The sequence below is a fragment of the Eptatretus burgeri genome, chromosome 12, assembly GCF_056783735.1.
Source record: "Eptatretus burgeri isolate ZD-2024b chromosome 12, Ebu_testis_v1, whole genome shotgun sequence".
Classification (NCBI taxonomy): domain Eukaryota; kingdom Metazoa; phylum Chordata; class Myxini; order Myxiniformes; family Myxinidae; genus Eptatretus; species Eptatretus burgeri.
Window position 1 is genome coordinate 97,488,661 of NC_140972.1, and position 13,794 is coordinate 97,502,454.

The 13,794-nt window shown below is 42.4% G+C and overlaps 2 protein-coding genes across 5 annotated transcripts in view; one reads left to right on the forward strand and one right to left on the reverse strand.

Annotated features, from left to right (window-relative positions):
* The window catches only part of PCGF5 (polycomb group ring finger 5), a 31,530-nt gene extending 29,522 nt beyond the window's left edge, over positions 1-2,008 (forward strand). For both annotated transcript variants that reach the window (XM_085849030.1, XM_085849031.1), the window contains exons 7-9: positions 1,254-1,352; positions 1,670-1,759; positions 1,854-2,008. In XM_085849030.1, the coding sequence (XP_085705156.1) occupies positions 1,254-1,352; positions 1,670-1,759; positions 1,854-1,907 (243 nt within the window). In that variant the 3' untranslated portion in view covers positions 1,908-2,008. The remainder of the gene's footprint in view (positions 1-1,253; positions 1,353-1,669; positions 1,760-1,853) is intronic.
* Positions 2,009-2,780: 772 nt separating this feature from the next.
* DNAAF9 (dynein axonemal assembly factor 9) overlaps positions 2,781-13,794 on the reverse strand; it is a 72,262-nt gene continuing 61,248 nt past the window's right edge. The window contains exons 25-36 of one of the 3 annotated variants that reach the window (XM_085849029.1): positions 11,398-11,521; positions 11,222-11,310; positions 8,721-8,873; positions 8,247-8,372; positions 8,099-8,136; positions 7,890-8,013; positions 5,350-5,436; positions 4,906-5,087; positions 4,381-4,577; positions 3,449-3,514; positions 3,209-3,302; positions 2,781-3,079 (exon numbers count right to left, since the gene is read on the reverse strand). In XM_085849029.1, coding sequence (XP_085705155.1) covers positions 2,973-3,079; positions 3,209-3,302; positions 3,449-3,514; positions 4,381-4,577; positions 4,906-5,087; positions 5,350-5,436; positions 7,890-8,013; positions 8,099-8,136; positions 8,247-8,372; positions 8,721-8,873; positions 11,222-11,310; positions 11,398-11,521 — 1,387 coding nt within the window. In that variant the 3' untranslated portion in view covers positions 2,781-2,972. Of the gene's footprint in view, positions 3,080-3,208; positions 3,303-3,448; positions 3,515-4,380; positions 4,578-4,905; positions 5,088-5,349; positions 5,437-7,889; positions 8,014-8,098; positions 8,137-8,246; positions 8,373-8,720; positions 8,874-11,221; positions 11,522-13,794 lie in introns of those variants that run through there. The other 2 variants (XM_085849028.1, XR_015050062.1) reach the window with 2 other exon arrangements.

A 13,794-nucleotide genomic window follows, 5' to 3' on the forward strand; every position in this document is an offset into this window, starting at 1 on the left:
GAGAGATTGGGCCAAAACGATATATAGCATGATATTTCAAAAAATTGTGCATGGGTTGGTTAGGTGACAAGAACAACTCAATTCAATTTTGGTTCAGGTCTGGATCCAGATCTGGCCCATCAACACGATGCAAAACGTAAACCGTTTATCCTGGAGGAGGTATGCATTCTCCCGAGTGCTGTTCGAGTTGAGCATGTCATGTCATGCCAGCATAATGAGCTATGTGCTCAGATGGAAACGAACAAGTTGATCCAATTTGTGAATCGTAGAAAGGCACAAATCAGTCAAATAGCCTCATCTAATGCATGAAGTGAAACTCATGCAGAAAACTATTTTGAAGGGTGATATTAAGATCAGTTGAGGTACACAGGTTGATTATATCGGGTGCTATTACTATTAGGATCAATTGAGGTACGTGTTGTGTGAAGGGAAGGTTGGGCATGATGAGAGGATTGAGGACGGTGCAGGTTTAGCCCAACAGTAAGATAGCCTGTCACGAGTTTCCCGGGACGAAAAACACACACAAGATTAACAATAACACAAGGTGTATCAGAAAAGTTTTCTGATTTGATGTCATATCTATGGGCATTGTGTGATGTCAAGGTGGCAGAAAGGCCTGGTCTTGGCTTAATGGTTCAGGTGCTTGATTTAAGATCCTAGGGTCTTGAGTTCAAGCCCCTGTGGGGCTGTTGAATTAACGCCAAGTCGAGTTGACTCAGCTTGTCATTCTTCTGAGATTGGCAAAATGAGTCCCAGTGTGCTGGTAATGGGGGCATTGCATCAGTGGCACAGCCATGCCCCCAGAAAATGATACAGCCAAGCAGCCACAGGGCTGCATGCGAATAAATGAATAGATAAATAAACCAGAGACTTGGTGTCAAAGCCACCCAATGCTCGCCTGTTTATACATTTATCGTTTTTAAAAGACTCGTCTAATAATATTTTTTATAAAGCATTGCAGTGAAGTCTGATCCAAATAATTTTAAAGCAATATATGTATTTGTATATTGTAATCAGTAAAAAATAGTGTGGTAGATAAAAACATTAGAAAGGAAAAAATAACTTGCACCAAAAACTTTAACATTTTCACGCTCACGCCGGGGGTATCGCTATAGCTCTCTGTTCTTCCAAAAGGGGAGCTAAAAATGGCAGAATGTGTCGTCGACTTTATTCAGTTAGATGATTCGTTTGTCAGATGAAATTTCTAGAAATGTGCAGTAAAGTGTAAGTGGTTTTCTTTGTGTTCTCCACAGAGTCTTATGAAGAAGTTTATTCGCTGTTCTTCTCGAGTAACTGTTGGAACTATTAAGAAGTTTCTGAGTTTGAAACTTCAGCTTCCCAGTAACTATGAGGTTTGTTTTAAACTACATTGTGATTCCCAATACACTTTCCCCTTTTGAGTAATTTGCTCGTTTCAAGAAGTAATTCAATCGTTACAAAATACACAATGTTTGTGTGTCTATTTGTGTTTGTAATCTGTTGCTACTTATTTTATTTTTAAGTGAATAACAATCATGTATTGTCCATTTTGTGTCATCGTTGTCTGCACTCGTCAGCCCCAACCCTATATGTGGACATCGTCCTCATGGTCCTGATTTCAAAGAGGACCATCTCTCTCAGCAGTTGTTAACATGTGCGCTGTGTGTTTGCTGATGCGGTGTCGCCTCAGCTCGACGTTCTCTGTAATGGCGAGATTATGGGGAAAGACCACACTATGGAGTTTATCTACATGACACGATGGAGACTGCGAGGCACCAATGTAAGTTTGTAAATCTCCATTAAAACAAATCATCATGTATCCTGACACATTTGTACATCGTTTAGTTTTACACAACTTGTTCTTGTCATTGCAGACATTCCCAATGATACTTCAATATCGTCCTAAGATAGACTTCAGCTACTTGTAATCATTTTTGCACATTTTGACTTTTTTGCACTGGAATTGAATGTACTCTGCTTAATGTCTTTCATTGCCTAATAATGTCAAATAAAAGTTTTATATTTGTTAGTTGTGCGTCGTATTTTTAAGAAAGTGCTCAACTTATTTGGTCTGTTCCGTTTGTGGAAATCCTCGATGGTCTGAGTGGATGCCAAGAGGTCATTCAGTCCATTTGTCCTTTCGCCAGGAAGTGTAGATTTTTCAAACAAACATGGCAGCATGTTGGTGTTGTGCCAATATTGTTCTTTTTTGTCATTACTTAGACCCCCAAAAATGTTCGATTGCTTCAATTAAACAAGTACCATAATAGGTGTCTGTAATAATCCTTGACAATGTTGTGGAACGTCAGCCGTGGTCCTCACTTTTTCACCATTATTAGTTTTCTCCACAAACAATTGAGCAATTAACACAAAACTTTGAACGTAGGAGTGCCGACCCATGGAGAATGTTTTAACAAAGTTACATGATGATTGGATGGAAAATGTGGCAGTGTTCCAAAAATCTTTTCTGCGGGCATGGGTTGCAGGGGGTTTCACATATCCACGTATCGGAGATAAACAGCCTCGATATTGCTTTGCTCGGCCTAATTATTTGACATGCTGTTATCATATTAGACTAATTGGATATCGCTAACTCTCAAAGCCGTCAACTCGTCCGATTGGGAATACGATCATTCCTGAAACACTATCAGTGTTCAAATCATTGGTCCGTCAAACTGGGGGAGATTTGTGCACTTGTAATGCATTAAAATGTTGATTTGTTTTATTAAATCGCAAATACGTCGACACCCTTGATCTACGGCAAAAGGAAATGTGTAATGAGCCAATAAACCACATGCAAATCCATTTGAGGGTTGTTTTATTAATTATTTTTTTTAGAGTAAAGAGTCACTTACCCTCGAACCAAAAACAAGGTATAAACACCAGTAATAACTCTTAGCTGTGCTCATGCTGTTTCACCATCTTGTGTGTAACAATCAAACGAAGAAATAAATGGCAAACCGAATCTTTGTAATGATAACATGAAACAAACTTCATCGTTCAAAGATGTTTTTGTTCTCCACTTGGTCTACTTTGGCATTGTGTTTGCAGACTTCTTCATCGAGTGCAGCGAAGTACTCGTCGATAAACGTGTCCATAACTAAGTCGAGTCAGGAATGACAGTTAATTTTGCATAAAAGGAACACAAAACCACACCGACACCATTTAATCAGAACACAATTGGTTCATCAAGGCAGCGGAATAAAAACAAATTCCGTTGCAAGGATACGTGGGTGGTGTTCGGATTTTTCTCCAGACAAGCTCACGTACCCCATGCCATTGTAGAAGTATCCCGGAGGCAAAGGTTCCAGATGTCTCTTTGTCTATTTAATGGAAAGGTAAAATGAACTTCACGATCACACACAAATTTGTGCACAACTCGACAAATCCCACACAATGAAGAACCTCCTCGTGGATCATACACTAATTTGTGCACAACTCTGTGAAACCCACACCACAGAGTACTCACGTGAATGTTTCTGAACTCTTTTTCTGTTAAACTTCCTTTTGTTCTCAAGCTCTTCTTTTGTGGTTTCTGCAAAACAATTCATGCATTTGAACCGAGTGCGACCTTAAACATTGTCTCTCGAGGCATCTTCCCTCTTGGGATCTCGACGCGGTCTGGCAGTGAGATCTGCACATCGAGGTGTTCGTCGTTTGATCTTATTTGTTTTTCTATGCAAAAATCTTTTCCAGCACGTCCATAAAACTCGTACCCTTGTTATCCAACCTATGGACGCGTTTGCCGTGCAGCTGTCTTTCATATTGTCAATATAATCCGACCCAGCACATGGTAAACACTTTTGAGTTAAACAATGACGTGTCACTTATGTGTCTACCCTGCTGCTGGTGTCCCCCACTCCCTCCATTTCCAATATGTTGTTCTTCTGTTCTGTTCTGTTCCGATCCATTCTGTGATCGAGCTCTTCCGAGAACCTCGACTTTGTACACAAAAATATATTCATTCTTTATGGGATATCCTTAGATTTTATGAACTCGTGTCATCAAATAATGGTTGATGTGCAAAAGCACACACGTATGTAAATGAGAGCGACAGCAGTAAAATGGGCTATCCAACATGCATTCTGAGAGAAGAGGGGATTCAAAGTTCAGCTTCACATTCATCTCCCAATGAACTAACATCAGTATTAGCTTCAAACAATTTGTTGAAAACTGACATTTACCACTTAATGTAAACCCACGTTGTAAAATTATTTTGAAAAACTCAATTTGGCCATGGATGTGGGATAGCCTCGTAACCCCGTCAATGTTCACGGGCTCACGCATACCATAAACCTTTCTTTGATCACAACAGCCGAGTTCAAAAATTCGGTTCTCGAATTGCATCCATATTCCCTCGCACTGCGCAGTGTACCCATGTTCAAGATGAGTGTCACAAACCTGTTTAGCTGTTCCTCTCAACCAGGTTTTTAAAGAACTGTCTTTAAGATCACAGCCAGTAAACACCAGGAAGAAATGGTCTCCGCTATCGTCCAAAAGTTGAAAATTGCCAGATGGACTCGGTCCTGGTTGTTTGCTCACGAGGTTAAGCGAGTCCTCCAGTGTGTTGTAATTGACTTGTACCACAGTATCAGAGTCTGCAAAAAAAAATATAATAAAAATAAAATACAAACGAAGCTCTTTCCAAGCAAATTCGATGAGTGTAAGCCCTCGAGTTATTGGAAATACTTTTCTGTCAGTTTCACTGAGTTATGAGATGATAAGCATGGGGCTCGGACAAACGTTGATTACCGAGCAGATTTTATTGGTGCATTTTAAAATTTAGTGAAAATTCTGGCCAACCAACCCTATTATGTTCAGGGAGTGGAAACAAACTTTTTTCCCCCATCTCATGTGTCGGATGACGGGCCATGTTGTGCTCCACGAGCATGGGATAAATGAATGAAAAGTGTGATGAGAGCACACCTGAAAACTTCAACTGGCCCCAGATGTTATAAATGTTTCCGTGGTAAGGAGCGTTTGTGAGCGACGATTTCAGCCTTTTGCAGTTCACAATGAAGAGAGGCTTTTCCAAAGGAAGATAAAAGGAGATGCGGATTTCCACAATGTGGGGAAAAAGCGATCCGACAACAAAACTGCCATCAGCCCTTCATGAGACAACATGCAATGGATCAGAAATGATTACAAACAAGCACAACATGGAGGACTGAACGAGTGCAAGAAAGTTTCTTCAATCGTGGTGCACATGCACCATGTGTACAAAATTATCTCCTGCCTCCGAATACGCATCACCTTCATTCAAAGCACACCGAAACAATCACATACACGTTAAAATAAATATATAAAGCACACAGCTATTGTTTACACAAGTTAATATTAAATAAATATTGGTAATCATAATTCATTCACCAGGTTGGACATGTAGTATGTCGTAGTCTCACCATCGCTGGATCACCAAATTTGTTTCCTGATAAAATCAATTCCACATCTTCATTCCTGGAACAGAATGAAAGGCTTAAATGAATCCAAGTGTTTGCAAGGTTCAACGAAATATATAAACCGATTTAAACTGATCAATAATTCCCAAGCCAAGTACGATGTCGAGTTACTGCAGGCTATGAATCGTACCTTTATTAATCCGATTTTATACCGTGAACCATCTGGTGTAAAATTTTGTTGCATTGTGCACTTTGATTTTGATGCAAGTTTTTATGAGGGAAGACACAATGGAGTGGCATTAGTGTGAAAACGACTGGTTTTGAGGGTCTCCGTTATTGAAAATGGAAAGGGAATGCATTCCGAGAATCGTTGGGGCAAGTTTATTTGTTCATGAGAAATCAAAGGGAAATAAAACGTCAGCACATCGGATGTCATTGTACATGGTTCATATTAATACATTGTGCAAATTAAAGGTCGACTCGAGCCATTGAACATCAACTGTTGTTTTTGCCGTGTGCCCGAGTCATCACGACATTGTCAGTTTCCTGACATTTATGAAGAGGCAATCCCCAAACCCCCCAGTCTCACGGCAGGTCTCCTCACCCCCTGCCTTTCGTGAGGACTGATGACTCAACAACCAATAATTTTCAATTTTACACAAATATGCCGAGTTGATGTGTCCTTGGTGGTTGTAGTAACATAAACCGAGATGGTTTCATGATACTACAATTGTCTCTCACTAAAACATGTAGTTTTATGGAAAAAAAACCCCCTAAGTTTGCCAGAAATTGGACGAGGTTTGTCCGAAACACCGCGAGTGTGGATTGGGCCGAGAAAATATTCGCTTTTGTGCTCCGAACATTTTACACAGCACTGTTATGTAACAACAGAACTGGCTGGATGTTGTGGATATCCACTATGATTGAGAGAGGATATCGTACCCACGATTAAGCAGAAAAAACAGCCTTCGCTCAAAACTGCAACACCATCTCAATTGAACTACCAGCATATGTACATGGGCCATTTGAGCGGTGAATCATACACCTATTGCCACTGCCTGGCAGTTACCACAAAAGCACCTAAAAATAATTAAATCTATTATCAACACAAATTTCTACAAATCAAATGAACCACCATCTATTTATAGTCGAGAGAAAGTATGTTTGTACAGGATGTATCATCGTTATCCACTCCTCTGAGAAGATTTGACCTAGGACCCCAAAACTTTCAGGGTCTCCTCCACCCCCTCCATAATCCCCTATCAACTATCACCTGAACAATACCCCCCACCACCCCACAACCTCTCCCTCCCAGCACCATTCCCCCCCCTCCTCCACTGGGGCAAGACAACACGGCATGACACAGCACGACCACAGCCAAATGTTGCCCGGGGAAAGTATGAAATAGGATGATCCAGTAAGATACAGGACACCTGGTCAGCCTGCGACTGTGGGACAAAGCATTTGTCGCCCATTTTGTCTGCGGTGTCTGAGTGTGCCTGGGCGGTGTCCGTGTCGCGTTTCTGCTTGAGTAGTGTAACCGATTTATTAATTAATACAAAATCTCTTGTAAACCTTCAATTGAACGGAAAAAACAAAACCTACCAATCTGTAGTGACCATGTGACCGACGTTTTCATCTTCACCAATACCTCCATTGTTGTCGTCTTCTGAATCGCTCGCACAAAGCTCAATGATACAGTTCCATAATCCCCCCGAAAGTGTTTCCATCACTAATTTTGTTTCCAATCATTTCTTGAAAATCCCACTGACCAGTTTCAACATATGTAAGAAGAACCTTCAGAGTTGCTAATGATGGTGGAATCGCTATCGGAATCCAAGCTCGGAATACCCTGTTTCTCGATGTAAGCCACCATTTGCATCAAGGTGTGTTACGAGTGTGACGTCGCTGTCAAAAATCGACATTAGGGATTTTTTTCGAATCAAAAAAGCCCTAAATCATTTTGTGATTAACAAAAAAAAAAAAATGCAAAAATTTTTTTCCCTTCAAATTAGAGCATGATGAATGATTTTCAACGGTTTTCAGAAAAAATAAATTTGCTTTTGGGTTCCCCTTTAAATAATCCAGACTCGGTGGTGTAATGGTTAGAGCATTCGTTCTGTGTCTGGGAGGTCGGAGATTCAAACTCCGGCCAAGTAATACCAAAGGCTTTAAAAACGGTACATGTTGCTTCCTTGCTCGACGTTCAGCATTTAAAGGATAAGAGCACAGACAATCACCATAGGTTGGCATCCATGGGGAAGAGGAAATTCCTCAAGAGGAAATTCCCTGCTGAGTGCAGTGAGAAAGGCAACACCATTGTCATGACGTCGCTGGTACCAAGAGTGCCCCTGGAAGTGACGACACTTCCCCCAAGCTCAGTGTTGGTGTTTGTCTCATCTAACAGTCCTGTGTGTGAGTGTGCGTCAGCTTCACTCTGAGCCTTAGATCACATTAACAAAAAGCCAAAGTATATGCGCTTGCTGGTCTTTGTCCCAGTGATGAACCTACCTTAGAATCTTCCCACACTCAGACATGATGATAGAGACACCCGGATTCACGGCAAGTATGAGTTCCCTCAGAGGTTGGTGCGGTGCTTTCTTGGGCCCAGTGAAAACCACCACACTTACAAATCCTGCCAAAAGAAACACTTCCACATTCCCCTCAATTCTCATTGCCCCACATGGTGGTACAAAAGCTGGTGTTTGAGTGTTACACACCTGGAGTGCATTGTTCCAGGAATCTTGGAAATGTAAGTCTGCCGATGTGCATACATGTTAGTTTATCACAATCAAGGATAAAATACGTACATTCTCCAGTTTTGTACCAGATTGTGTAGGCTTTCAACCGAGTGTGCAGTTTGGTTACCTGTGCTCCATATACACAACCTTCGGATTCACACATGCAGTGATGGCTCCAATAACACAGTGCGAAGCCACGTGCACATCTGGGTGTTTAAAAACCGCATTCACCACACTCACAATGTCTGTGAACCTGGGTAATGGAAATGGTATTAAATAACTACATGTGTTGAAGTTAAATAATGTAAGAGTAAAAATCGAACAAGCTCAAACGATTCCATTAACAATCATTAAAATGCGGCAGTTTCCATGACAACAAATACAATCTCACAATCGATGCCATTGTTAGGCTTGTGAGGGAGGCATCATGACATTTCCTCACGATTTCATTGCAAATCTAACGACTATCTCCAAAGCTATTTCTTTCATATGACATTACTCCCTCCCACGATATTACTTATATCTGCAAGTAGCCCGTAAGCAGGTTATCCCATTAGCTTGTACCCTGGCAGCATGCTTTCAATGGATGGTGGATAATTACCCTGGGGTTAGAAGAATCAAGCGGGGAGGCTTGGCATTCGGTTTACTTGTTCTCGACCATGACTGTCTCTGTACCATGTCTGACAGGTACTGCTGTAGCACCCAAGTACACAGTCTTCCATGTTCATCTGCAGTGAGCTGGAGCACTGTCCACCTGAATTGTAGTGGACATTTGTTTCCTGTTATTGCTTTTGTCCAGTTTTTTTTGCAAAGCAAAGAGGAGCACTTTTGATAAGAATCTCAAGCTGAGATCCATAAGGGTTAACTTCAAAGGGATAACAACAAAAGGAAGAAAGACTAAGCTCTTTAAGCTAACTTGTTACAATGTCCATAACTTAAACGTATTGATTTATGGAATAGCAAATGGCATACTGGGCTGGCACTATGGCCTCGAGGTATGCACACTCGCCTCTGAGCTGCTGAGCCTGGGTTCGAATCCTGACCCAGCTATAAACCACGATCCCGGTGTTCCACAGGCAGGGCGAGGTAGTAATGTGTGTGCCGTCCCTCGGATGGACATTAAACTCGGTGTCCCATCTGCTTGCGTTCGTTGGTGGACGTTAAAGATCCCACGGTGTCCTTCGCGAAGAGTAGGTGAGCTATCATGGGGCGCTCTCAACAAATTATGAATTCCTACCTTCACGGATGGCTGGCAAGCCACCCGGTATAACCTACCCTAACCCTTCCCCATTATCTGCTTTGTCAGCACCGATGGTCTGTAAAGAGCATGGTAGATTGAAGAATATGGTACAACGTAGTTTTATGGAAGAGCGAGGTAACGGTAACAAGGATACAAACAGAGTGGGGACATGAAGTCACAATTGGCCACAAGAAGGGAATGAACCAACAACGACAACAACAAAAAGAGAGCGGAGGCGAAGAAACGGCAACTTTTTATAGTATGGTTAGGCTAGGTCGGGTAAATTGGGGTACAAGAAGATTGCTCAGATGGATGGGAGATGATGGTGAACTGCCTGCTTAAATCTCTGGAGGGAAGAATGTAACTGAACCATTGGGTGAAAACATGGTTTCATAAACAGAAGAAAAGAGGAAGAAGTTGATGTGTGCAGTAAACCTGGATTTTGGGAGTTAAACCAGGAAGGGTTGTAGGAAGAATATGTATGTTTCTGGAGACGGTGGAGGAAGGGGGGGGGGGCATTTAGAGAGCAGAGTGAGCAAGACCAGAGGAGAGACAATAAAATAATAATAAAAACACAGAAGTCACGAGCTTGTATTTGACATAACAGCAGCAGGCCTTGTGGTTCTGCATTATCGCAAGAGATTCCACTAATGTTGAGAGTTTTAGGTTCTGCAGAATCCAAAAGTGACAGATGTGATGCTGGGGCATCACCACATAGGGGAAATGTACTACTCCACTGAGTTATGGAGAAAGGCTTGAAAAGCTATGAGTAGTTCTGAATGGTCAAGCAATGACCTAGAAAGATGGAGAATGCCTAGTCTGCAGTTGGCTTTTTCATCAAGTCAGCCGAGGAGAGGTTATGGCTAATGGTGATGCCTCAAAGTTCAAAAGACTGAACCTCTTCTTGTGGCTAACCATGAAATGGACAGATGGGTTCATTTGCTGGCCCTTCTAGAGTGACAGGGTAAGACTGAGATATTTACAGGGTTGAAGGACATGCTCCATTCATCACACCAACAGAATCATTTCCAGGTCAGCAGAAAGCGATTCAGCTGCTTTCTGCCGAGCAGAGGGATGGGGGTGCTGCACAACACAATATAGAGTCGGCTGTAAAAAGGAAGAGAGGGGTTAACAGAGCATCAGAGAGGCCATGAATATAGATGAGGAACAACACTGGACCCAAAACTCTGCCTTGAGAAACTCCAGCCTCCACTGGGAGAGGGGAGGACAAGGTTTCATTGATCACCCAGCATTCACTCCATGTTTACAGGAAGTCAGAAAACCAAGGATGAAGGTGGCCTTCCATACCAAATAAAGAGGGGATTTCTGAACTGACAAAAGCAGCTTTTTTTGTTTCGGTGAAGTGTTAATGCCCGAAACGTCAGCTTCTCCTTGCTTTCCACGACCTTCAGCGTACCTCGATTTCATGTTGATCAATGTCCTTTTAGAGTTCATCCATCGATCTACCTGTCCACTGATGCAAATTGACACCAGCAAGACTAGTTCTTCATTGTAAGATCGTTCTTGCTTGATGGTAATAATAAAAAATATATATTTAAAAAGTGAAAAACAAAGGAGTAACATGTATACCCATTGAACAATGTTACATTGGCTTTCCATGATTAATAAAATGTAAGATGTTTCATTGTAAATGAATCAGCGAACCAAGGACTGGAAGTAGGAAAACATGTGTTTGTTAAATTAAATGGAATTTTACATTCTGTGACTATGGGAACAATTGCAGTGGTTATGGAACAGGAAAACCTGCTTACGGAACACACACATTTACATTACTCATTGTTAATATCCGCTGTATCATGGTATAATCACAATCTCTATCCAATAGATCATGTGGTTCTCACCGATCACGGTCCCTGTTCGTGGAGACCAAGGATGAGCAAAGGTCGCGCTTGTAACTTCCAGGAAGCCCAGTTATTATTGCAATTATAATCTGCGTTTGGGGCGAGTTACCCAAATGTGTTATTTTGTGTGAGACATCAAACATGTGTGAAAGGCCTAAAATGTGAAACATGGCTACCTTATCCTTTGAGGTGACTTGTGGAGAAAGGTCCTTAACGGAGGGCTCATGGAGCAGCACGGGAAGCTCGGCGGCCCGCACGTACGACGCTCCAGCACTGCTCAACCCAAAATGGTGCATAAAACTGCCCATGCACACCCGTACGTTGCAGATAAAACCAGGAAAAAAACAACATTTTAAATGTTCGACGGTCACTTTGTGGTGTGGGAATTTCAATAGGATTAAATACTGGATTCTGCAGAGGTAATGCACAACTACATGTCAATCTTTTAAAAAGATAACCTCGTGATCATGGGTCATGGCACAAAATGAAAAACTATTTATATTCCACCTGGAGCATTGAAAACATACAAATCATTGACTTTGATGCAAGCAGGAAGTGCAGCAAGGTGCAATAAAGTCTCACCAGCATGTTGCAGAGCTGGCATGCTCACATTGAAGCTATCTAGCTTTGGTATGAATCCTGATCCAGCAATAAACTGTCACCGAAGTGTTCCGCATTCAAGTCGAGGCATCGATGTGTGTGCCGTCCCTTGGATGGACGTTAAGCCAGGTGTCCCATCTGCCGGATTGAGTTGTTGGATGTTAAAAATCCAGTCCTCCACAAAGAGTAGGCGAGCTATCACCAACACCCTGAAAAAATTACAAATTCCTGTTCTAATCACCTCCAGTGGAACGTCGGACCTGGCCAGCCGGTTCCTGAAACAGTTGGGCCAAACTTCGGCCGAGACCCACCCCACGAAATGAAATTGATTGTGGCCATTTTGGAAGTAGTAGTCATAGTAACCAGGTGAAGGCAAAGCAAACAAAAATCAAGACAATAAATCAGGAAGGGAAAAGGGAAATTAAAAAAAATAACATGGACTAATTTGTGTAACTCGTACGTGCCCGTACGTGTGTGGCCGTATATGCAATAAATTTTTTAAAAAACCTTCAAACCGCGTGCCAGAAACAACCACACAGGCTGTTCCTTCGCTCTCGCCAGCCCGTACGTGCAAAAAAAAAAAAACTTTCAAACCGCGTGCCAGAAACAACAACCACACAGGCCGTTCCTTCGCTCTCGTGTGCCCGTATGTGCGTGGCCATACCGTGCGTGGCCGTATGTACAAAAAAAAAAAACTTTCAAACCGCGTGCCAGAAACAACAACCACACAGGCCGTTCCTTCGCTCTCGCGTACCCGTACGTGCGTGGCCATACCGTGCGTGGCCGTATGTACAAAAAAAAAACTTTCAAAAATCATTCCAGAAACAACAACCACGCAGGCCGTTCCTTCGCTCTCACATGCCCGTACGTGCGTGGCCGTACGTGCAAGAAAAAAAAAACTTTCAAACCGCGTGCCAGAAACAACAACCACACAGGCCGTTCCTTCGCTCTCCCATGCCCGTACGTGCGTCGCCGCACGTGCAAAAAAAAAAACACTTTCAAACAACCACGCAGGCCGGCCGTTCCTTCACTCTCATAAACGACGACTGGATTGGGGCATTGTGTTTATCTATAAATGCACATAAGAAATCGAGAAATGATTATAATACAGTAAGGCATCACTATCGGGAAGTCCGTACGTTGTAAACCGTAATGGGGAATGTGCTCTTTCCCCATCGGCAAGGCTTACACAGCAACGTGTCCTGTCATTGGTAACGAAATGGCGCCCTTTCCCCATCGGCCACACCTCCGCAGCAACGTGTCCTGTCATTGGTTTGGTAAATAAATGGCCATAACTTGGGAAGCACTTGTCCGATTAATATCAAACCTTGAAAAGGCACATCCTCAGGTCCCCAGCAATATACCTGGCAAGTTTCAATTAGATCGGACCAGTGATTGTGGAGAAACAGCGGTCACGGACACACACACACACACACACACACACACACACACACACACACACACACACACACACACACACACACACACACACACACACACACACACACACACACACACACACACACTAGATTTCTCGTAGGCCTCAAACAGTGCCATTACAGTTTGTGTTTTTCTTCATCCATGACTCGAGGAACATTTATTAAATCCTCCAAAACCTATGGTGGAATTTTCACTAAAACCACGTTAACATACCTTATGATTTCAAGTGTTCATCGAAGAGTTTGAGCAATTTTCAAACTCACTTATTTTATATACATCGTCGAGGTTGGTGGGAGAGCAAGCACAATGAACATATCAGGACGGAACAGACAAAAATGGGACGCACAACACGCATGTATGGAGAAGGAAACTCCAAGCAGGAAAAACTGGAAAATGATGAGGGATCTCAGTGGGGTTAATGAGCGTATATAAGGTCATGGTTCTGGATTGGGGATGATCTGACATGGTGGTGAACAGCCGTCTTGAAGACCAGGAGAGACGGATGAGATTGAAGAGGATGTGGAAGTTGGTTC